This window comes from Phyllobates terribilis, unplaced genomic scaffold (assembly GCF_046119375.1).
Source record: "Phyllobates terribilis strain yellow unplaced genomic scaffold, ASM4611937v1 Scaffold_11__3_contigs__length_659146591, whole genome shotgun sequence".
Lineage (NCBI taxonomy): Eukaryota > Metazoa > Chordata > Amphibia > Anura > Dendrobatidae > Phyllobates > Phyllobates terribilis.
This window is the reverse complement of record NW_027362771.1, coordinates 110086784-110112995: the sequence shown is the minus strand read 5'-3', so window position 1 is coordinate 110112995 and position 26212 is coordinate 110086784. Positions and strand designations below refer to the sequence as shown.

At 48.2% G+C, this 26212-nt stretch overlaps 1 protein-coding gene across 3 annotated transcripts in view; it reads right to left on the bottom strand.

Moving 5' to 3' along the window:
- ANO4 (anoctamin 4) overlaps window positions 1-26212 on the bottom strand; it is a 344842-nt gene that overhangs the window by 166075 nt on the left and 152555 nt on the right. For all 3 annotated transcript variants that reach the window (XM_073651462.1, XM_073651463.1, XM_073651464.1), the window contains one exon: window positions 4880-5044. In XM_073651462.1, the coding sequence (XP_073507563.1) occupies window positions 4880-5044 (165 nt within the window). The remainder of the gene's footprint in view (window positions 1-4879; window positions 5045-26212) is intronic.

The following is a 26212-nucleotide window of genomic DNA, read 5'->3' as shown; positions in this document are numbered from 1 at the left end:
GGAACTGGTCGCTCTGGACCATGTTAAACTGGCTCCAAGCAGAAGCGGGTATGTCTACGCCCTAACCATCGTGGATCACTACTCCCGGTTCCTGGTGGTGGTCCCTGTCAAAGACCTGACGGCTCAGACAGCAGCCAGAGCCTTCTAGCTGCACTTCTGCCGCCCACACGGGTACCCGGACCAAGTGTTGACAGACCAAGGACTAGCCTTCGAAGCGGAGGTCTTCCAGGAGTTCTGCAACCTGTATGGCTGCAAGAAGATAAGAACAACGCCCTATCATCCCCAAACCAATGGACTCTGCGAGAATATGAACCAGGTGGTGATAGATCTGCTAAAACATTGCCCCTGGAAGAATGCAGCCTGTGGCCTGAGAAACTGCCCGCTCTGGTGGACCTGTATAACCACATCCCGGTAGGTTCCACCAACTGTACCCCGGCTTACCTAATGCGAGCAAGACCTGGTAAGCTGCGTGTTGACCTGGATATGGGAGTCCTGATACCCGAGGACACCTCGCCAGAGGCCGACTGGGATACAGAACGGCAGCAGCAGTACGGGAAAGTACAGGAGAGTGTCGAGCGAAGTCTCTGCCAATCAAGAGAAAGGCAGGAGAGGACTTATATCCAACATGCTCCCGCTGTTCCCCTGGTACCTGGAGAGCAGGTCTTGAAAAGAAAAAGGCGGCTCCATAAGTTGGACGACCAGTGGGAAAAGGACCCGTACACCGTACTGCCCTCAAGCCACAATAATCCAAAGGTGTACGTCATCAGCAAGGATGGAGGAGAGACCACAGCCACTGTCTCCAGAGACCACCTGAAAAAGTGCCCCGAGAAGTTGCAAAGAACGGATGAAGATCAGGAAGACCCTCAACCCGTAGAGGAAAAGGAGGAAATGATCAGCACCGTACTTGGAGACTTTCCCCGTTCCTGGACACAAGTAAACAACGCTATCGTGGTGCCCGTCCTCACCTTTCTTCAGCCAGCCCCTCAAGTGCCTACAGAAGACCAGGCAGAGCTGGAAGAGCAGCCGGCCCAGGAGGCAGAAGAATCCATACCAGCAGCCCAGGAGAATCAACCCTCTGCTAGTAGTGAGCCTGCCGTGCCCCTAGTGAGCCAAAGAGTGCGCAGACAGCTGCCCAGCTTGCCCATAACACCTCCTACACCCTGTAGTGCAGGACCAGTTAGTGAGCTCCGTAGGTCCACTAGAGTCACTAGAGGTCAGATGCCCGCTCGCTGGAAAATATAAAATAATGCACTGTAAATTTACCTGTTTATTGAGAAATGTTGATGGTTTTTGTTGTTGCCTGTTATTAATTATGTTTCTCAGTTACCCTGCAGATTTATTTGGACTAACAGGTTATGGACGCTGGATAACCGGAACAGTTTTGTAGATAGTTGCACATTGTGCCTCTTGCGAAGATGGCCGCGGAAGAGAAAACCTGTCTGGCGTGGCCTCCTTGCGGCCCAAAGTAGCTAGCTTCAGCCTTGCAGCCACGCCCAAGGCCAACGCAAGGGGTTTGCTTTGGACAGGTCCCCTACTTCGCTTAAAGCTTCACCTTGGGTGACATGGACACCCTCTTGTTTCACAAACTTCACCTTGGGTGATATGGACACCCGGTTGCGGACACGCCGTGACCTTTAAAGAACTAAAGCTTCTTGTAAATATGTTATTGTATTATCGTTTATACCCTTGTATTTATGTTTCTTTAAAAATGTGTTTAGTCCCGAAGTACTAAAATTTACTAGGGGGGAATGTGGCACCCCAGGGGTCTGGTTGCCACAGCAATAGAAATATTATGTCTGAGAGCAAGTGGGAGGTGTCTCTGGTCAGGAGCCCTAAGCATGCAACACTGCCCGCCCAGACCTGGGAGGGGAGGAATCTGCCCTTATAAACTGGGTCTGGGGCGGGATTAGGTCAGACAGAGACAGAGACAGAGCCTGCAGAACAAGCAGAGCAGACAGAGTCTGAGAGTCAGAGCCTGGAGAGGGAAAGTGACAACAGGAGCTCTGTAGGAGCAGGAGCGAGTGCCAGAGGCTGGAAGCTAGAAAGCTCGCCTTGGTTGAAGACACTAAACCCGGACACGGAGTCCGAGGCTGTGGGGACATCCTGGTCCAGCAGCAGAATCCAACCGGCAGGGGATTCCATGTCCTCTGGCCATAGAAGCCCGGAGGCACGGTCACAAGCAAGGGACCAGCACCGCCATCGTGAAGCGGAGGCTAACGGAAGGCCCCAAGTCACCGGCCATACGGGTGAGCACCACACGGTATACTCAGGGACGTGGGCTACTTCTACCCGCATAGAGCAAGGTAGCCAGGAAAGAGTGCAGATAGTCGGGGAGGCCTACAACTCCACCTGGCCAGGGGAGATCCTACTTGCTTACAGACTGACCAGGCCCCTACTGCTAACCAGTACTCGCGGGAGGGTCTGCGTTATTCCATCAGTAAAGACCCCGAACTGCACCACACGTCTCTGTGCTTCATCGCCGCACCAGCATCATCAGTACTGGGATGCTCACACCATCACTCCCATCATCCACACTAGCTGCCCTGAGGCAATACTTCTCCCGTGGGGAGTTATCCCATACTTGACTGCGCATACAACATCAGCCTCAGCGGTCTGCAGTGCAGCGGCGGTCCCCACTGACCGCAATCCACGGGTGGCGTAGTCGGACATTTGTTATCACACTCAGACTGGGGCGCGTCACATGCGCGGATCGCCAATGGACAATGCGCAAGCGCGGCTACTGCCATACACACTGCGCAAGCGTGGCTCACACTACACAGTGCGCAAGCGCGGAATTTGAACGCGAATAGTCATGTGACATCAGGGGCATAATTCAAATTGAGTGGGCGGCGACAAGCTGGACTGAATGAAGTGAAGAACACCACCCCTACGACTAAACAAGCAAGTAAGGTATAACTATATAAAGTGGTTATTGCAAATAATTATAGCGCTGATTTTCATGAAAAAAGCATGTTAGTGATGCACATTGCATCACTAACAACAACCTGGGGACAGTTTACATGCTCCAAATGACAGGACAGGTTCCCTTTAAATAATACCTGCATACCAAAATCACAATGTAGAATGCATTAAGCTATGTGCCCACAATGCAGAAATGAAGCAGAAAATTTCTGCAGCATTTCTGCATCTCCCTGGCAGAAAAAAACGCATGCAGATTGTGCATGCGTTTTTCCTGCAGAATACATGCGGATCCACATGCGAGTTCACATGCGTTTCCGCATGCAGATTGACAAGCACTTTCCAGGCGATAGCATCACTTGGAAAGTGCTTGACAACTAGGTCACACTGTATAAATCCATACAACCGGCATGGATTTAAACAGTGTGAACCGTAAAAATTAAAACAAATAAAGCTATACTCACCCCCGAGGCCCCGGCGTGGCTGCAGCGCTGCTTCCTGGCTGGTTCCTGGATGCCGGCATCTCGCGAGACAGAGCGGTGAAGGGCCTGCGGTCACATGACTGTGACGTCACCGAAGGTCCTTCAGCGCTGCTGGCATTCAGAAAGAAGCCTCCGGACAGGTGAATATAAACTTTATTTGTTATTTTATTCTTTTTTTACAGGTACAATGGTACCCAGGTCTGGATGAGAGTCTCCTCTCCTCCAGAACTGGGTACCATCCGCACATAGAGAAGCATAGAAGCCGCTTGTAAAAATGTACAGTCGCGGTTTCTATGCGTCTCAATGCAAGTCAATGGCGGGAGTTCCGCTGCACTTCCGCAAAATTAAATGACATGCTGCGGATTTTTGTACGCAGCATAAACGCTGCGGAAAAATCCGCAGCGTGTGCATAGAACATGCGGAATCCCCTTGGGGACCATGGGGTGCGGATTACCTAGCGTTTTACAAGCGTTTCCGCTGCGGAAATTCCGCAGCATAAACGCTTGAAAAACGCTACGTGGGCACACAGCCTAAGACACACATTCATAACTGACAAATCTGATACATTGCACAAGAGTCACAAAAGAGAGCCTAAATAAACATGATTGTACAGTAAAGGCAGATGTAGTACTGATGCTTAAGACATATTCTGGCACTGTGTTTTAAAGTGAATATGTCAGCAGGCTTTTGTTATGTAATCTGAGAGCAGCATAATATAGGGGCAGAGAGCCTGATTTCAGGGATGTGTCACGTGCTCAGCAGCTTGCTGTAGTTTCAATACAATCTGTGTTTTATCAGCAGTAGCTTATCACTGCAGGACTAGATTTCATGTGCAGGACAGGCAGGCTAATCTGTGTAACACTGCCCCCACCACTGATTGACAGCTGTACAGTGTACACATGAAGCTGCCAATCAGTGGTGTGGGCGAGGTTATACAGAGCTCAGCATTCAGGGAACAGCTACATCTCCAACAAAGAAAACATTCTATCAACAGCACCAAACAGCCCTGTAAGTGATACATAGCTGGAATCAGATTCTCTGCCTCTACATCATGCTACACTCAGATTTCATAGCAAAAACCTGCTGACAGATTCCCTTTAAAAGTCATTAATTTAAGATTTGTTTATTTATTATTAAAATACTGCAGATCCCATGATAAATACATTTCCCACTTTTTATTACAATGTAACAATGATATTTTCTATTATAAAACAGACTATTCAGTAGAGACATAGTTTGAAACTTCTGGGCTCCGATACAAAATCTGTAAGAGGTCCCCAGCTTGGTCCCTTCACATAGAGATCTTTTGGATCATCTCAAGATCCAGGGACCATGTGTACACTTAATCTTTGCCCCCAATATACCAGTAGTTACATTACGCCCTTTCCATCTACTACAATGGATATAATATAAGTCAACTTAAATGTTGTTGTCATTGCACAAGAAAATACAATTCTAAATAAATAAACCAAAGTTACCTCTTTCTCCATCTGTAATCCTTCTGCCCTAATGTTCCTCTCATAAATCTCTCTTTTCTCTGAGTGGGGGCTTGATTTTCTGTAGACCAGTATGTAATCAATACGACACTTCCCATCAATGAAAAATAGACCATTTGTTCTGTTCTTTTCTGGCATACTGGGAATCTGAAAAAGAGTCACAATGATTGCTAAGAAGACACTGATTTATTTATCTTGTCTATTACAAATTTAAAGGGGTTGTTCACTACTTTGACAACTCCTTCTCAATCACCATGTTTCCCCTCCAGTAAAATAATAACACTTATTCTCACCCCTGATGCCAGCACTGTTCCAGCAGTGTCAGCACTTTCTCTCCCAGGGATCGCATGACATTGTTATTTTACGTGATACCTGCAGCCAATCAACGGCTGTTTTACTGACCCTCCTTCAGATGTAATTGACATCTGAAGGAGATGAGAGAGCAGCTGCAGCTGATTGGCCATAGGGATCATGTGACAATGTTACGTGAGCCCCAGGAGAGCCAGTGCCAACACAAGAAGTGGGTATTGGTGTTGTGACTGAGCAGAGATTCACTGAGTAGTGGACAATCCCTTTAAGGTTAATATATGCAGTGTACTGATTAATGAAGATTGGATGGTCAATGAAATCTGAAGCATATCTTGAGTTCAAAGATGCCTCATAAAGTATATCTCTGATGATATCTGTAAAGCGCTGTGAAATTAATGGAGCTATATAAGTGAGTAAAATAAATCTCTGGAAAATTATGTGGGACTGCCACTTAGGCTACATTCACATGTTTTTTTTCTTGTAAAGCACACTGACACAGTATCATTGATCTATGTATGACGCGCCCCCTGGGCCTGCGCTGTGATGCAGCGTTGCGCACGCGGGGAATACCCGGAGCCGGATCTGTTGGGGGTAGTAGTCCTCGTGGCGGTGACCCGGTCCGTGCCCAGGGTGTCAAACTAAATGGCAGTCTTTAGCAGTAGATGTTAGAGTGTTCGACTACGCCACCCGTTGAATGTGGCTATGAAGCCGCGGCTGCAGGGCAGACCGCTGAGGCCGGTGGTACGGATGTGCAGCGTGGATGGTATAACCCCCAACGGGAGGGGTATGGCCTCAGGGCAGCCAACGTGAATGATGGGGTTAGCAGAGTTGCACGCAGGCACCAGGAACCACTCAGAGACGGTGCGGTGTAGTTCAGGGTCTTTACTGGTGGCAAAGGTAGACCCTCCCAGAGTACTGGCTAGCGATCGGGGCCTGGTCAGTCTGTGAGCAGATAGGATCTCCCCTGGCCAGGCGGAGTTGTAGGCCTCCCCAACTAATTGTACTCTTCTGGCTACCTTGCTAGAGGCGGGTAAAAGTAGCCCACGTCCCTGAGTGTACCTTGTGGTGCTCACCCGTATGGCCGGTGACTCGGGGCCTTCTGGTAGCTTCCGCTCCACGACGGCGGTGCTGGTCCCTTGCGTGTGACCGTGCCTTCGGGTTTCTGGGCCAGAGGACCTGAAATCCCCTGCCGGTCGGTTTCTGCTGCTGGGTAAGGATTAGTCCCCACAGCCTCGGACTCCGGGTCCGGTGAGAACTCTTCAATCAGGGCGAGCTCTACAGCTTCCAGCCCCTGACTCCTTTTAGCACTGCTCCCACTGAGCTCCTGATCTTTCTTTCCTTGCTTTTGCTACACTCCAGACCAGACTGTGTCTCTGTCTGGGACTCCTCTTCTTCTCTTTCTCACTAACCCTGCCTCAGCCCCAGTTTTATATAGGGGAAGTTCTTCCCCTCCCAGGACTGGGCAGGAGGTGTGGCATGCATAGGATTCCTGACCAGGAGACCTCCCACCTGCTCTCAGACGTAATATTGCTATTACTGTGGAAACCAGACCCCTGGGGTGCCACATGTACACATCAGTTTTGAAAATAGATTCATGTCTCTGGTCAGTGAGACTCAGAGCACGTTCTATTCTAATCTGTTTTGTGGATCAGATCATTAAAGTCTATGGAGATCCGTGTACTTTGTCCTTCTAGGATCCATTCGAGTTTCATCTGTTTTTAACTGATATATTGTTATTAGTCTATGGATAAAAATTCAGTCAGTCTACCTACTTCAGTAAAAAACTTATGAGAGTGGTAACACCCACACGGATGTGTGAATGCAGCCTTTGCATAGACTCTGTTCTGCTTACTTAGGCACAGGGGTGGATTAAGAGTAGCCAGGGCCCCGGGCCGTTTATAAGGCGTGGGCTCCACCTGGTACCTGATGTATCACATGACATGTCACATGATCCCCTTTGATAAATCATGTGATAGGTCATGTGAGCAACACACAGGTGCTTTGGTGCATATCTGTAGATGGAAAAAGACAGAGATAGCGGCACGGGTAGCAAATTTTTCCCTTGTGTATGTTACACGCACGCCGCTAGGTTCAGATAGGGGCGAGACAGGTTACATGAATTCTTTGGAATCCTGGGGGAACCGTTACTCAGGGCGCACATAGACCATGTGCTGCAGCTTCTCTCAGGCACACAGGGGTATTGACCCTCAGGCACAGATACGTAGGTTGTTTCATTTGCTGACCAGACACACTTGACAAGAGTCCTCATAAACGGTAGAACAGAAGCATTTAATAAGAAGCCGCACAACCAGTGCAAGTTAAGTTTTATGAGCAACAGGCTCCAGTGACAAATAGTACAGTTTCCTTAGAAGCACAGCAGTTCACAGTCTTCCCAGTAGTATAGGACAGCACAGTTCTAATGCAAAGGCACATTAATGAACACAGCATTCTTTACAGCACAGTGAGATGGAGGAGAGGGGGAGGGTTTGCTGAGGGAGATGATCCCTGTGACACCATTTCTTCCAGTCCTTATCTTTCTGCCTGACAATACTCTGCACTGCTAGTTCAGGTACTCTACCTGACCTGTGCTTAGCTTCACTCCTGACTTGAATCGTTTTCACTTGCAGGGGCGCTTCTGTGAGATACAGAACACACACACCACCTTTCTCTTCGGCTCCAGACAGATTCTAAATAACTTCCCCACAATCCCCCTGGGGCTCTGCTTTAACACTCCCCGTCTCCTGTGACTGTGTTAACCCCTCTAGTTAGTGGATGCTTCTGGAGCACAACACTTCCTGTCTCCTGTGCTTGTGTTACTTCTAATAGTTGCTGAATGCTTTTAAAGCAACAGCACTACTTCTGCATGTCACACTCTGCAACAGCACTACTTCTGCATGTCACATGTACAGCACTATACATACCATACCGCTATAAAAAATAAAGCAGGAGTGGGAGATTAATTTTCCCAAGGGGCCACATGAGAGACCTTGTGGAGGCCGCACCAATAGGCTGAATTTAATTCTGCGTAATATTAATATTAACATATTAATTATAATTATTTGTTTACATTAATTGTATGACTTAATATTGAGCACAAGTATGCTGACATCCCTCTATATACAGTATGAGCCACCATATCGCCCCCTACATACAATATGAGCTCCCACATAGCCCCCTACATACAGTTTGAGCCCCACATAGACCTCTACATACAGTAATCCCCCTATATACAGTATGAGTCCCCATATACCTCCCTATATACAGTATAAGCCCCACATAGCTCCCTATATACAGTATGAGCCCCCATATAGCCTCCTAGATACAGTATGAGCCCCCATATAGCCTCCTAGATACAGTATGAGCCCCCATATAGATCCCTACATCTATATACAGTATGAGGCCGCACGTAGCTCCCTAGATCCAGTATGAGGCCGCACGTAGCTCCCTATACCCAGTATGAGGCCGCATGTAGCTCCATGGAAAAGTATGATGCCACACTTAGCTCCCTTGATCCAGTATGAGGCCGCACACAGCTCCCTAGATCCAGTATGAGGCCGCACGTAGCTCCCTAGATCCAGTATGACGCCGCACGTAGCTCCCTAGGTACAGTATAAGGCCGCATGTAGCTCCCTAGGTACAGTATGAGGCCGCACGTAGCTCCCTAGATACAGTATGAGGCTGCACGTAGCTCCCTGGGTACAGTATGAGATCGCACGTAGCTCCCTGGGTATAGTATGATGCCACACATAGCTCACTAGGTACAGTATGAGGCCGAACGTAGCTCACTAGGTACAGTATGAGGCTGCATGTAGCTCCCTAGGTACAGTATGAGGCCGCATGTAGCTCCCTGCATACAGTATGAGGCCACATGTAGCTCCCTGGCTATAGTATGAGGCGGCACGTAGCTCACTAGGTACAGTACGAGGCTGCATGTACAGTATGAGGCCGCACGTAGCTCCCTGGGTATAGTATGAGGCCGCACGTAGCTCACTAGGTACAGTATGAGGCCGCATGTAGCTCCCTAGGTACAGTATGAGGCCGCACGTAGCTCCCTAGGTACAGTATGAGGCCGCATGTAGCTCCCTAGATACAGTATGAAGCCGCAATTAGCTCCCTGGGTACAGTATGAGGCCACGCGTAGCTCCCTGGGTATAGTATGAGGCCGCATGTAGCTCACTAGGTACAGTATGAAGCTGCATGTAGCTCCCTAGGTACAGTATGAGGCCGCATGTAGCTCACTAGGTACAGTATGAAGCCGCATGTAGCTCCCTAGGTACAGTATGAGGCCGCACATAGCTCCCTAGGTTCAGTATGAGGTCACATGTAGCTCCCTAGGTACAGTATGAGGCCGTACGTAGCTCCCTAGGTACAGTATGAGGCCGCACATAGCTCCCTAGGTACAGCATGAGGCCGCAAGTAGCTCCCTAGTTACAGTATGAGGCCGCACGTAGCTCCCTAGATACAGTATGAGGCGGGACTTAGCTCCCTGGGTACAGTATGAGGCCGCATGTAGCTCCCTGGGTATAGTATGAGGCCGCATGTAGCTCACTAGGTACAGTATTAAGCCGCACGTAGCTCCCTGGGTATGGTATGAGGCCGAATGTAGCTCCCTGGGAATAGTATGAGGCCGTACGTAGCTCACTAGGTACAGTATGAGGCCACATGTAGCTCCCTAGGTACAGTATGACGCCGCACGTAGCTCCCTGGGTATAGTATGAGGCCGCACATAGCTCCCTAGGTACAGTATGAGGCCGCATGTAGCTCCCTAGGTACAGTATGAGGCCGCACGTAGCTCCCTAGGTACAGTATGAGGCCTCACGTAGCTCACTAGGTTCAGCATGAAGCCGCACGTAGCTCCCTGGGTATAGTATGAGGCCACATGTAGCTCCCTGGGTATAGTATGAGGCCACACGTAGCTCCCTGGTTATAGTATGAGGCCGCACGTAGCTCACTGGGTACAGTATGAGGCCACACGTAGCTCCCTAGGTACAGTATGAGGCAGTACGTAGCTCCCTGGGTACTGGGTATAGTATGAGGCCGCACGTAGCTCACTGGGTACAGTATGAGGCCACACGTAGCTCCCTAGGTACATTATGAGGCCACACATAGCTCCCTGGGTATAGAATGAGGCCGCACGTAGCTCCCTAGGTACAGCATGAGGCCGCATGTAGCTCCCTAGGTACAGTATGAGGCCGCACGTAGATCCCTAGGTACAGTATGAGGCCACACGTAGCTCCCTGGGTATAGTATGAGGCCGCACGTAGCTCCCTGGGTACAGTATGAGGCCACATGTAGCTCCCTAGGTACAGTATGAGCCCACACGTAGCTCCCTAGGTACAGTATGAGGCCGCATGTAGCTCCCTAGGTACAGTATGAGGCCACACGTAGCTCCCTGGGTATAGTATGAGGCCGCACGTAGCTCCCTGGGTACAGTATGAGGCCACATGTAGCTCCCTAGGTACAGTATGAGGCCGCACGTAGCTCCCTAGGTACAGTATGAGGCCGCACGTAGCTCCCTGGGTATAGTATGAGGCCGCACGTAGCTCACTAGGTACAGTATGAGGCCGCATGTAGCTCCCTAGGTTCACGCAGTCATGTATATACATGCAGACTTGCACATATACAGGTCGCAGAAATGTGCACACACACACACAGACACATATACAGACATATACAAAGACACATACAGGCCTAAACATATTTGAAGACATGCAGAAAAATACATATAAACAGACATGTTACACATACAGTACAGACCAAAAGTTTGGACACACCTTCTCATTTAAAGATTTTTCTGTATTTTCATGATTTTGAAAATTGTACATTCACACTGAAGGCATGTGGAATTATATACTTAACAAAAAAGTTAAACTGCTGGGGGAGCGGCCTGGGGCTCCCCCGGCCCATCCCGCCCCTGCTTGCCAGGATATGTGCGCCGCATCGGCGGCACGGCGCAGAAAGCATTATAATGAAGGCAATCTGGCCATGGGCCCCCCAGGGGCCTCAGGTCCTTGGCGGTAGCCCAGATTGCCCTCATTATAATTTGCCTATGCTTAGGTACTTCCATAAAGCAGCAGAATAACAGTTACAAGTATCAAATAATAAAAATAAACAAACAGGTTAACAGATTTTAGGTTGAGTCTCCTACGTGAGACCTCCATGATGCATCCATCCTACAGGCTCCATATCTCTGGGGCACAATGTGCCATTTGATTAGTTCTGCTAGTTCTTGTCGGATCTCTGCACCACATTCCCCGCTGCTCTACTTTTTCTCGCTTATATATTTTGGTTGCTTGTATAATTCAAATATATTACCCAAAGATGGGGAGAGCATAAGAACAAATCCGGATGTTATCATTTGTCAGAATCCAGGACTCCAGGACTGAAAGGCCCCTTTCACATTGAGTTCTTCCCCACACTCAGTGGTCACATTGGGAATTTTGTCCGAACCCCCTCGCAAAATGGGATTTGAGAGTATGCGCTGAAGGGGCCATAGACTATAATGGCGCCGACAGAGTCACCATGTGCTTTGTAGTGCATCATTTTCGGGCGTATACGCCTACTGGACAGACATATATACACCAGAAAATGATGCACGATAGAGCACATGTTGACTGTTGGCACCATTATAGTCAATGGCACATACGCTCAAATCCCATTTTGCGCAGAGCCCAACAGGACCACTGAATGTGGGACAAAACACCATGTGAAAGCACCCTAAAGGAACAATGATTACCACCAAGCAACCATTCTGCTTTAGGCTGAACAAGCACATGGCATACTGGAGCATGCCTTACACCAGACTTTATATGGTAGTGACCATTACCTTGTCAAAACTATATTTAGTTTTCCTAAACATATTTCAACGGTGTGCTGGATCAGATTTTCATCAGTTTTTTGTTAGTGGGCCTGTATTTACCATCAGTGATTTTCTCGTATTCCAAAATTTTTTAAAAACTTCTTCTACCCATTAACAATATTAAAAATGAACGGCACATGGTTTGCATCTGTATTCTGTATGTGACTTTCAACCCATAGATTTGTATGCGTAATTTTGAGCGAAGGCTTAGACAAAAAACGAACATTTCTCCACGATGATTTTTTGCGAACACATGGTCCGCAAAAAACATGGACATGTGAACAGCATCATAGACTATAATGTGTACTTGTTCTATCTGTGAAAAACAAAGATAGAACAATGAAAAATGGAATAGGCATTAAAATACATAAAGCTTATTGACTGACAGCCATGATCTATCCCGGTAAATTACATAGAAACTGTGCTCACAAACGTAGTGTTTATAATTCGACAAACATGTATATGTGGTTAACCTAATAGTGCATGGATTTTGCAAGAGAAAATTCCACCTCATTATCTGTCCCAGAAATAAATATCTGAAACAACAGCCGCAGACATGTACGCAGGCCTGAACTGGCCCACAGGAGAACAGGGGAATCCTCCGGTGGGCCCCCATGCAGGAGTAGGCCACCACTTTCTTATATGAGCAGTACTTGACATTATATAACTGAATCACTATGTACAGACAAAGGCAGCATCTTATTCATTTAACAATCTACCCATTGTTATGTAAATTTGTGATTGAGGATAATGTCACATTTGCATGTAGCTGAAAAGTGGGGTCCTGGAGTTGGTTACTGGTGGGCCCGCGGCACCCCAGTCCGACATTGCATGTACGTAAACGTATCACAAAAAAGATGAGATTCTTTTTTAGACTCCTTTATGGAGCCATACCTTATCTATATTGGATTCTCAAAGTGCTTTGAAGTTCACCTTTCTAAAAGAATTTCTGCCTTTCCATTATTCAATACCCTTTACACTGCTCAACAATAAGTTTAAGCTGGCAGATTCCTAAAAATGCTTTAACTCTGTACTCTTACGAGAAAATACACAGCAGCTCAAAGTAATGTGAAAATAATGAGCAGAGTCTGAAAAAGACAGCAAAAGATCATCATCCTTCTCAGGTTTCTTTATGTGGATTATGGGCCAAATGGATGATAAAGGAAGGATCACCCTGTGGAAGGTTCACTTAACACATGGTAAAGTATGAGGAGATAAAATGGAACAAATCTGAGGATTCCCTGTTGGAATGTTTCTCATTCATGACAATGTATATTAGTACAGCCTTAGGGCAACTTGTAAGATGCCTAGAAAACATTGGAAGGCTCCTACGAAAGAGTATTAAGATATAAAGACATGACAAGAACAGCGTGAGCTATGCAAGGTCTCATCATTCAGCAATGTGCTGTTTAAGTGAATGATCGCTGAATAATTGCACATCAGGTACTATTTAAAGGAAACCTTTCATTAGAAAATGACCTACAGTTTAAATCGGGTTTTCGTGTCACGTGATTTTTTACAAATATTTTGGCAATGATTTTTTTCACAACACAATCTTTAATAAACAAAAAATAGTAATCTTGCAATTTTCTCAGTGTTATAAGGGCTATTTTAGACTGGTACTTCCTGTATTTTCACTAAAAGTTTTCAGCAGGCTCTTTATCATCAGAGGCAGGATTACAATGACAGGTAACACTTCTATACCAGATGATAACTCAGGATCCACCATTTATAACAGGCGATGCCACAGCTGATCTGTCTCCCTTCACAATGACCTTTGTACACTCTCATTAGATGCTTCAATACAAAAGATGGGGTTGGAATCAGCCTACTGTGGCTATGCACATGTGTTGTTTCCTGAAACAGCAGGAGTATAGAGTCTTAAAAAGGCTCAGTGGCCAAAGTGAAAATTTTCAGATTTAAATTTTTTTTAATACAGATTGTGATATAAAAAAATGGCAAAAGTAAAAAAAAAATTACAGTTGAAACCAGAAATTTACATACACTATATAAAAAAGACACATCTGCATGTTTTTCTCAATATCTGACATAAAATCAGAATAAACCTTTCCCGTTTTAGGTCAATTAGGATTACCATAATTTTTAATATTTGCCTAATGCCAGAATAATGAGAGAGAGAGAGAATGTTTTAAGGCATTTTTATTACTTACTGGAAAGTCAAAAGTTTACATACATTTCATTAGTATTTGGTACCATTGCCCTTAAACTGAATGACTTTGGTCAAACGTTTGAGATATCCTTCTGTAACATCCCTGGCGGCGTGCTTGCATGGTCCATGCTGCACTCTTTGCTCCACTACCTGCTGTGTCCATGTCTCTTGTCTGATTGTTTAGGGTGTCGGCGCGGCTTTCTGCTTGTTTCTTTTAGCTACTGTGTGCACAATCCTAGCCTATTGCTGTGAGTCACAGGATACTTAAACCCCCTCCCCCCAGTAGGAGGTGCCTGAGCAACACTTTCACTCAGTTTGTCTTTTGCAACTGAGGTGCCAGGTCCTGTCCTGACTCTACAGTAGTCTGTTTCTGCCACCCTGGGGGCTGAGTACCCAGGGCCTTTTCCTGTACCTGTGACTTCTAGTCTGTTTCCGCCATCCTGGGGGCTGAATACCCCGGGCCGCTATCTGTATCTCTGACTTCTAGTCTGTTTCCGCCACCCTGGGGGCTGAGTTCCCAGGCTCGTTCCTGTATCTTGTTCCCGGTTCAGTTCCTGTCTGAACAGTGTCCTAGCCTGTTACTTGTTTCTCTCTATGTCCGTACCTTCCCTTTGCCTGCAGTGTCTGAACCTGCACCTAACTCCAACTCGTTGTCTCTGTACTTCTGTTTGTGAGTTTTGTGTTCACTCGCTACTTCATTGTAAGTACCTTGTGTGTATCTGGTTTTGTTTGTCCCCTTTCCCTGCCTCCATATCTACCTCCTGTGTTCTAACCATCTTCCTGTATTTTCCAGTCTGTCCCATGTGAACAGAGCCCTGTCCTGTCTGCCTTCACCTTCTGCTCTGTTCTGCTCTGCTTGTTCACCGCTCCGGCGGTTGCGCTCTGTTCTGCTTGTTTACCGCACCTGGGGTTCTGTTCTGCTCTGCTTGTTCTCTGCTCTGGCGGTTCCGCTCTGCTCCGCTTGTTTACCGCACCTATGGTTCTGTTCTGCTCTGCTTGTTCACCGCTCCAGCGGTTCTGCTCTGCTCCACTTGCTTACCGCACCTGCGGTTCCTTTCTGCTCTGCTTGTTCACTGCTCCGGCGGTTCCGCTCTGCTCCACTTGTTTACCGCATCTGCGGTTTTGCTCCGCTTTGCTTGTTCACCGCACCTGCGGTTTTGCTCCGCTCTGCTTGCTCACCGCACCTGCGGTCTTGCTCCGCTCTGCTTGCTCACCGCACCTGCGGTTTTGCTCCGCTCTGCTTGTTCACCACTCGTGCGGTTTTGCTCTGATAGTCCACCGCACCTGCGGCTCTGTTCCCGTATCCCAGTCTGTACTGGTCCCTATCCAGCCTGCGTTCATACCTGCCAGTATCTGCCTGTCTGCATTCCAGCCGTGCCTGTCAGCACCCGCCTGTCTGCATACCAGCCGCGCCAGCCAGTACCCACCTGCCTACATACCAGCCGTGCCTGCTAAGTACCCACCTCCCGTCATACCAGCCGTGCCTGCCAGTACCCACCTGTCTGTATAACAGCTAACCTGCCTGTTCCTGCATTCCCCCGTGTGGGTCAACAGCTGTGACCGGGGTCTGACCTGGAGTAGCACCTGGTCCCTCTGCTCGGTTCCTCCCTGGTTCACGGAGTCGACTGAGCCGCCGTGCGACCTTGGTCGTACCGGGTTGATACTTAGATACGCCACCCCTGCAGGCACTCCTCGGTTCATGGTACAGTGGGATCACTAATCACGCTCACGCCAGTCAGTCCAGGCGCGAGCGTAACAGTTTGCTCAGGCCATGGTTCCCGTTGAGCCCCACAGCCCTTCGCTCTCAGAGACATTTGAATCCTTGTCTGGCGAATAAGTGCACCAAGAAAAAATTTTTTCTCAAGCTGTGGCCCAGGCGATTTACGCACCAGCCCAAATGGATCTATCAGCATTCGTTCCTGCGGATCCACCACGGTACTATGGGGATCCAAAATGAAGTCGTGCATTTGTGGAGCAATGCATGCTGCATTTAAAATTCTATGCTCACTATTTTCCTACCGATCGGGTTAAAGCAGCATTCATGATGTCCTACCTAGCGGGTGATGCCTTGAAATGGATCACCCCCCTATGGGAAGCATGGGATCCTATCGTCTCTGATCTGCAGGCCTTCCTGGTGGCCTTTCTAATGGTCTTCGATGACCCTAATCCTGAGGCTTCAGCTAAAGCTTCCCTTCCCAGTATCCTGGAGCAGCCCCGATGGGTAATGTGTGTAGGTAGCCTACCAGTTCTCCAGCCTGAAGAGACTGCTACCCACACAGAATCCACACAGGATGACAATGCTCCACAGAATACTTCTCTTCCCAACCTCAAGAGGCAGTCCAGACGTGCAAGGCGTAGAGGTAAACCGTCACGCCAGGTTCTGTCCTCCCAAAGACCTCCTGTTCCCCAGCCTGTAGAGGCAGCTTTCCGCACAGAATCCATGAAGGATGACTATGTTCGTCAGGCAAAGCAGAAGCCAGAACTCAGTCACAAAATCGGATTGCGGTCCCGCTGCGGTTGTTTGGGACCCCCTGATGGTCTTTGTCCAGCGAAGGTTGGAGAATCCCAAGACATTAGGCCTGTAGGAGAGGCTGCCCTTGGCATTAGTGTTTCCTCTCCACAGATGACCATGACTGTCTCCGTGGCAAGTGAAGGCCTCGGATTAACCGGAAGTTTCGGGCGTAAAGCCTTGAAGAGTCAGTGTTTGATTCCCGTCCGACAACTCCAGAAGCCGGTTGGGGCATTGTCAGCGGAAGGACGAGCCCTACTCAGAAACAGTCAAAATATGTCTGTACAAATTAAGCTCCAGATTGGAGCATTACACATGAAGAAGTTCACATTCCAGGTGCTGTCTGGTTTACCCACAAGTCGTCCAGAGCCGAGAGATCTCGTGCCCGCTCAGGTCTGGAGATCCTGCATGGTGTTTCCTGAGGGACTGCTGAGGTGCAAGGGGTGTCCAGTCCCCAGATCTGCTAGTCGCTGACTCGCTGTGCGCTGAAGTCTCCGGAGGAAGGGAAGAGGAGGCATTGTCCCCACACAGTCTCGACGATTGTACCAATGATCTGGCTTTAGGCACAGCCCCGCCTAGCAGACGTGTCATCTCAGAAACCAGACTGAGGTTGGTCCCTAAGCAAGGATCCTCAATCTCTAACAAATCTGGCAATAAGTCTATCAAGGCAGTGGCTACCTCCAAGTCTCTGCACCCCTGCAACCAGGCGGAGGACCTCCAGTTGCCTCCTGAGTCCTCCGGGGTGCTATCTGATAACAAATGGAGAGAGACTTTTCTGCACCCTGTACCTGGTACTTCGCCCACTTCATCCAGCAAGCTTGGCAAAGTGTATGTCAAGTTGGTGGTTACCCCCGAGTCTCTGCACCCCTCCAACCAGGCGGAGGACTTCCAGTTGTCTCCTGAATCCTCCGGGGTGCTACCTGATAACAAATGGAGAGAGACTTTTCTGCACCCTGTACCTGGAACTTCGCCCACTTCATCCAGTAAGCTTGGCAAAGTGTACGTCAAAGCGGTGGTTAACCTCGAGTCTCTGCACCCCTCCAACCCGGTGGAGGATCTCCAGTTGTCCTGTGAATCCTTTGGGGTGCTACCCGATATTAATAAGTGGAGAGAGACTTTCCTGTGTCCTGTTCCTGGTACCTCGCCCACTTCATCTGTTGCTGAGGATGGCCCGATGGAAGGAAGCATCCTAGTTACCAAGATGATGAGACCAGCTTTGTTCCCTCTAGTGGACAGAAGAGGAAATCTTTTTGAGGAGAAGGATCGGCCTCCAAATTCTCTGCAGAAAATCCTTGCTGGCTGGAGGAAGAGGGGGCGTAAAGGGGGGGTACTGTAACATCCCTGGCGGCGTGCTTGCATGGTGCACCACCTCCCACCATGCAAGACCGCAAACTTACCTGTCAGTCCATGCTGCACTCTTTGCTCCACTACCTGCTGTGTCAATGTCTCTTGTCTGATTGCTTAGGGCGTCGGCACAGCTTTCTGCTTGTTTCTTATAGCTACTGTGTACACAGTCCTAATGTACTTAAACCCCTCCCCCCAGTAGGAGGTGCCTGAGCAACACTTTCACTCAGTTTGTCTTTTGCAACTGAGGTGTCAGGTCCTGTCCTGACTCTAGTCTGTTTCTGCCACCCTGGGGGCTGAGTACCCTGGGCGTTTTCCTGTACCTGTAACTTCTAGTCTGTTTCCGCCACCCTGGGGGCCGAGTACCCAGGGCCGCTACCTGTATCTCTGACTTCTAGTCTGTTTCCGCCACTCTGGGGGCTGAGTTCTCAGGCTCGTTCCTGTATCTTGTTCCCGGTTCAGTTCCTGTCTGAACAGTGTCCTAGCCCGTTACTTGTTTCTCTCTATGTCTGTACCTTCCCTTTGCCTGCAGTGTCTGAACCTGCACCTAACTCCAACTCGTTGTCTCTATACTTCTGTTTGTGAGTTTTATGTCCACTCGCTACTTCATTGTAAGTACCTTGTGTGTATCTGGTTCTGTTTGTCCCCTTTCCCTGCCTCCGTATCTACCTCCTGTGTTCTAACCATCTTCCTGTATTTTCCAGTCTGTTCCATGTGAACAGAGCCCTGTCCTGTCTGCCTTCACCTTCTGATCTGTTCTGCTCTGCTTGTTCACCGCTCTGGCGGTTCCGCTCTGTTCCGCTTGTTTACCGCACCTGCGGTTCTGTTCTGCTCTGCTTGTTCACCGCTCCGGCGGTTCCTTTCTGCTCCGCTTGTTTACCGCACCTGCGGTTCTGTTCTACTCTGCTTGTTCACCGCTCCGGCGGTTCCGCTCTGTTCCGCTTGTTTACCGCACCTGCAGTTCTGTTCTGCTTGTTCACCGCTCCGGCGGTTCCGCTCTGCTCTGCTTGTTTGCCGCACCTGCGGTTTTGCTCGCTCTGCTTGTTCACTGCACCTGCGGTTTTGCTCCGCTCTGCTGGTTCACCGTACCTGCGGTTTTGCTCCGCTCTGCTTGTTCACCGCACCTGCGGTTTTGCTCCGCTCTGCTTGCTCACCGCACCCGCGGTCTTGCTCCGCTCTGCTTGCTCACCGCACCTGCGGTTTTGCTCCGCTCTGCTTGTTCACCGCTCCTGCGGTTTTGCTCTGCTAGTCCACCGCACCTGCGGCTCTGTTCCCATATCCCAGTCTGTACTGGTCCCTATCCAGCCTGCGTTCATACCTGCCAGTATCTGCCTGTCTGCATTCCAGCCGTGCCTGTCAGCACCCGTCTGTCTGCATACCAGCCGCGCCTGCCAGTACCCACCTGCCTACATACCAGCTGTGCCTGCTAAGTACCCACTTGCCGTCATACCAGCCGTGCCTGCCAGTACCCACCTGTCTGTATACCAGCTAACCTGCCAGTTCCTGCATTCCCCGATGTGGGTCAACAGCTATGACCGGGGTCTGACCTGGAGTAGCACCTGGTCCCTCTGCTCGGTTCCTCCCTTGTTCACGGAGTCGACTGAGCCGCCGTGCGACCTTGGTCGGACCGGGTTGATACTTAGTTACGCCCTTCCAGGCACTCCTCGGTTCATGGTACAGTGGGATCACTAATCACGCTCACGCCAGTCAGTCCGGGCACGAGCATAACACCTTCCACAAGCTTCTCACAAAAGTTTGTAGGAATTTGGGCCCATTCCTCCGGACAAAATTGGTGTAACTGATCCAGGTTTGTAGGTCGCCTTGCTCGCACCTACCTTTTCAGCTTTGCTCATAAATTTTCAATAGGATTGAGATCAGGGCTTTGTGATGGCCACTCCAAAACATTGACTTTGTTATCCTTAAGCCACTTTGTTACCATTTTGGCAGTATGCTTCGGGTCATTGTCCATTTGGAAGACCCATTTCCGCCAAAGCTTTAACTTCCGGGCTGATTGATGTCTTGAGATGTTGCTTCCGTATTGCCACATAATCTTATTTTCTCATGATGCCATCTATTTTGTGAAGTATGCCAGTACCTCCTGCAGCAAAACAACCCCACAACATGATGCTGCCACCCACGTGTTTCACAGTTGGGATGGTGTTCTTAGGCTTCCAAGTTTCTCCCTTTTTCCTCCAAACGTAACGATGGTCATTATGCCCAAAAAGTTAAATTTTAGTTTCATCAGACCACAGGACATGTATCCAAAAATTAAGGTCTTTGCTCCTGTGTGCATTTGCAAACATTAATCTGCCTTTTTTATGTTTCTTTTGGAGTAATGGCTTCTTCCTGGCAGAGTGGCCTTTTAGCCCATGTGGATACAGTACTCATTTCACTGTGCTTATTGACACAATCTTACCAGCTTCCGCCATAATCTTCACAAGGTCTTTTGTTTTTGTCCTTGGGTTGATATGCACATGTTGGACCAAAGCACATTCATCTCTGGGACATAGAACCTGTCTCCTTCCTGAGCGTTATGATGGCTGGACATTCCCATTGTAACGGGTCTGGGAGGTGGAACCTCTGAGCAACGATACAAAGGGGCAGTCCTTGTAAGGAAGCGGGTGGCTCCCAGGGTAGGCGGGCAGGTAGTCACGGCAAGTGACGGGGACAGTCTCTGGGTAGAAGGGCAGGAGGTCACGGCAAGTGATGGGGACAGTCTCTGGGTAGAAGGGCAGGAGGTCACGGCAAGTGACGGGGACAGTCTCTTGACAGGCAGGTGGTCACGGCAAGTGACGGCTAAGCCTCCAGATAGGCTAGCAGGCGGTAGCAGGCGGACGCTCCCAGGTGAGCGGGCAAGAGTCTCTGGACAGTCGGGTGGTCACAGCACATGACGGCAGAGCCTCCAGGTAGGCTAGCAGGCAGGTAGCAGGCGGACGCTCCCAGGTGAGCGGGTAAGAGTCTCTGGACAGGCAGGTGGTCACAGCACGTGACGGCAGAGCCTCCAGGTAGGCTAGCAGGCAGGTAGCAGATGAGCGCTCCCAGGTGAGCGGGCAATCAGATCCATAGACAGACTGGCAGGGCTGGTAGGCAGACTGTCGGACCGCAGGAATGCAAGTAGATAGACAAGTATCAGGCAGGTATCAAGCAGGACTCTGGCAGGTAACTGGCAGGTAACTGGCAGGTATCTGGTAACGGGACCTGAGGGCTGAAGCACAGTGATAGGCTATGCAACAACATTGCTCGGGCACCTCCATTTTGGAGGAGGTGCCTCATATATGGTGAGGTCCTCCGGCCATCGGCCGGGGACTCCTTAGGACGGCGCACGCGGCCCCTGTAAGAGAGGGGGAGCGCGCGCGCGCCCTAACCACAGTGGCCGGGAAGCAGCGCGCGCTGCCAGCAGAGCGGGAGGAAGATGCCGGGCACGGAGCGGAGAGGTGAGGGGAACAGCGTCCCTGCCTAGCAGGAGGCAGGGACGCCGACGCTACACCCATCTTGTTTGTACTTACATGCATACTTACTTTTTAAAATTGATTGTATAAACATTGCTTAGATACCTAGTGATTTAACGTAATTTGTGGGGAAACCACTGACGTGCAAGGTCATCTAGAGTAAGAAATACTCTTTTTGGCTGCACTCCACTTTGACCAATAGACAAATGTCCCTAACTAGGAACCCAACTCTATGATATGCTGCCCTAGTTCTTTGAAGAAGCACAAAGGTTAGGATGCAGTACATACAAAGGATATAAAAAGTCTACACACCCCTGTTAAAATACCAAGTTTTTGTCATGTAAAAATTGTGCCAAGAAGACCTGTACAATACCTGTACAATTCAATTGAAAAACAAACTGAAATCTATTCTGGTGGAAAAAGAAAAATAAAGAACTAAAATAAATGGTTGCATAAATATGCAAACTCTTAAACTAATACTTTGGTGAGGCACCTCTTGAATTTATGACAGCATTAAGTCTTTTTGGGTAAGAGTTTATCAGCATGGCGCATTGAGAATTGTCAATCTTTGCTCACTCTTCCTTACAGTAGTGCTCCAAATCTGTCAGCTTGAGAGGGCATCTCCTGGGTGCATCCTTCTTTTAGTTAACCCACAGGGTACGTGCCCACATTCCGTAGTAGCAGCGGTTTGGATGCAGCTTACCTGCGCTGCGTCCAAACCACTGCGTTGTACACTAGAAGCACAGTGGATGGGATTTATAGAAATCCTATGCCCGCTGTGCTTCTATTTGCTGTCGCATAAACTCACCGGTGGCGCGGCTTTAAAAGCCACACCATGTTAATTTCTGTTGCGGAGACGCTAGTCAGAAATTTCCACAATAGAATGTATAGGATGCATTAAATCCGCATTGTTCAGTATACACATGCAGATTTAACTGCGTAATTAGAAGGCAGCGCTTTGGACGCAGCAAATATACACTGCGTCCAAAGCGCTGCTACTTCCTGATCGTGGGAACGTAGCCACAGATTTTCTATTGGATTCTGGTCTGGGCTCTGGCTGGGCCACTCTAAAACTTAGATCTTCTGGCGATGCTATTCTTTAGGTGATTTGAATGTATGCTTAGGATTGTTATCGTGCTGAAAGATGAAAAGGTGAAATTCCTCTTAATCTTCAACTTTTTAGCAAAGGCATGAAGTTTTGGTGTAAAATTGACTGATATATGAATATTCCCTGCGCCCTGACTAAAGCCCCAGTTCCTGCTGCCAAAAAACAGCCCTAAAGCATAATGCTGGCTCCACCATGCTTCTCTATAGGTGATATGGTGTTCTTTTGGTGATGTGCAGTGTTGGATTTGAGCCAAATATACGTACCTTTTGGAATTATGGCCTAAAAGATCAACCTTGGTCTCATGAGCCTGTAACACATTTTCCTACATGCTTTTGACATACTTGATGTAGCTTCTGGCAAAACATAGCCGAGCTTGGATTTTTTTTGTAAGAAAAGGCTTCCATCTTGCCACCCTACCCCACAGGCCAGACATATGAAGAATATAGGAGATTGTTGTCACATGCAGTAGACAACCAGTATTTGCCAGAAATTCCTGCAGCCCCTTTAATGTTGTTGTAGGCCTCTTGGCAGCCTCTCAGACCAATTTTCTTCCTGTATTTTCATAAATTTTTGATGTACATCTACTTCTAGGTAATGTGGTCAAATTTGTGCCAAATTTAAGCTACATCTTGACCATCTTCCCAGTGTTCCACGGTTTATCTAATGCTTTGCAAATTTTTTGTTCCTTTCTGATGACTGATAACTTTTAGCAATGAGATTTTTTGTTATGTTGTAAGCTGTTTATGGTCCATGGCTTTTGCTGTAAAATGCAACTGAGAAAATGTCAAGAACATCCTACTAGAACAACTAAACTTTAAATAATGGAAGATGTATACTGACTAATATTTAATATGAGTTTCAATATGATTGGCTAATTCTGAGCACAACCACATCCACTATTATAAAATTATGAACTACCGTATATTCCGGCGTATAAGACGACCTGGTGTATAAGACAACCCCCCTACTTTCCTGTTAAAATATAGAGTTTAGGATATATTCACCGTATAAGACTACCCCTTTTCCAACGCATACCAAACACCGGTAAAAATTAAAAAAAAACAGATTTGAATTTAACATGGTCCTTTTTTAATTTAAATTCTTATGACATGCAGGTATATAGCAGGAAAACTGTCACTCATAAACATATTAAAATAGGGGGGACCCCACGTCATTTTTTGGGGGGGTCCCCCATTCTAATAACTAGTAAAGGCTAGGTATTCAGCTGGGGGCTGATATTAGTAGCCTGGGAAGCTCCGTGGGTATTACCCCCTTCCCAGACTTCAAACATCTGCCCCAGCCGTCTGCTTAACCTCCGCTAGAGACTATAATGATGGTGGATCCCACGCCAATTTTCTTTTTAAAAAATCCTTTATTTTAACACTAAATGACAATTGAGGGGTTAATAAAGATGCAGTCCCTAAATTATTATTAATTTTGTAATTAATTTTTCCCAAAAATGTTGACGTGGGCTTCGCCATATTTTTGTGTCCAGCCAGGTACAGCAGGCAGGAACGGGCTGCCCCCAACCACCAGCTGCCTATTTGTACCTGGCCGGACACAACAATATAGGGAAGCCCTTTTTTTTTTAATTATTTCATGAAATAATTAAAAAAAAAAGACGTGGGGCTTCGCCCTATTTTTGTGTCCAGCCAGGTACAACAAGGCAGCTGGGGGCTGGAATCTGCAGCGCAGGGAGACCCAAGCTTTCTGGGCCCCCCCCGCTGCAAATTGCAGTCCGCAGCCACCCCGGAAAATGGCGCGTTCATAGAAGCGCCATCTTCTGGCGCTGTACCCAACTCATCCAGGGCCCTGGTGCGGTGGCTCACTGGGTAATAAAGGGGTTAGGGCCAGCTTGGCATTATCAGCTGGCCCTAAGCCCGAAATTCATGGGGTCACGCCAATATTAGACATGACCACCATGAATTTCTAGTAAAGTAATTAAAAAAAACACAACACCCAGAAAAAAGTCCTTTAATTGAAATAAAGACACAATTTTTTAATGTTCTAAATTAAACCATACTTACCATCACGCCCATTCCAGCTGAAGCCAACGATCTCCTGCAATAAAAGAAAAATAATAAAGCAACCTCATCCTTACCTCTCCATGGTTCCCAGGACCGGTCCAGCTCTGCTACATTCACATGACAGGCTGCACCGCAGCAGAACGCTGCCGTTCAGCTTGCCATGCGGCAGACACTGAGAAGCGCAGGCATGCTTGCGCTCCTCAGTGTCTGACTGTGACGGCATCCAGATGAGCCGAGGTCATGTCCAATGAACTCGGCTCACCTCATGCACGTCACTGACAACGTGGGAAAATTCTCCTGCTCCCCGCATGCGCAGTAGAAGTTTCCCACGCTGTCAGTGACGGACGTCCAGGAGGTGAGCTGAGTTCATTGTCGGCTCATCTGGATGCCGTCACAGTCAGACACTGAGGAGCGCAAGCATGCCTGCGCTTCTCAGTGTCTGCGGGATGACAGGCTGGATGGCAGCGTTCTGCTGCGGTCCAGCCTGTCATCTCGATGTAGCAGAGCTGGAGCTGTCCTGGGAACCATGGAAAGGTAAGGATGAGGTTGCTTTATTATTTTTCTTTTATTGCAGGAGATCGTTGGCTTCAGCTGGAATGGGCGTGATGGTAAGTATGGTTTAATTTAGAACAATAAAGGATTGTGTCTTTATTTCAATTAAAGGACTTTATTCTGGGTGTTTGTGTTTTCTTTTAACTTTGACTATGGGGTTAGTAATGGGGGTGTCTTATAGACGCCTCTCCATTACTAACCTGGGCTTGATGTCAGCTGGCATTATAAGCTGACATCAACCCCAACCCTATTACCCCCTGCCACCGCACCAGGGCAGCGTGGAAGAGCGAGGCTAAGTGCCAGAATTGGCGCATCCTATGGATGCGCCATTTCTGGGGCGGCTGACGGCTGGTGTTTCTAGCCTGGGAGGGGGCCAATATTCATGGCTCCCTTCCTGGGCTATTAATATCAGCCCCCAGCTGTCTGCCTAGCCTTTGCTAGCTATTAAATTAGGGGGGACCCCACGTCATTTTTTTTGGGGGGTCCCCCATTTTAATAGCTAGTAAAGGCTAGGTATTCAGCTGGGGGCTGATATTAGTAGCCTGGGAAGCTCCGTGGGTATTACCCCCTTCCCAGGCTTCAAACATCTGCCCCAGCTGTCTGCTTAACCTCCGCTAGAGCCTAAAATTAAGGGGAACCCCACGCCAATTTTTTTAATAATAAATCCTTTATTTTAATACTAAATGACAAGTACAGTAACCAACACTATCACTGTACTTCATATATATGTGACTGACATGTTTCTATCTATCTAATCTATGTGTGAAGCTCTATTCTGTCTGTTATAAATTGTCGGGTACCGCTGCTGAATTGCCGGCCGGCTTTTTTAAAGAGACGGTGCATGAAAACACTATTATTTGTTTTAATAAATCCTTTACACTAAATGACAAGTACAGTAAGCAACACTGTCACTGTACTTCATATATATGTGACTGACATGTTTCTATCTATCTAATCTATGTGTGAAGCTCTATTCTTTCTATTCTAA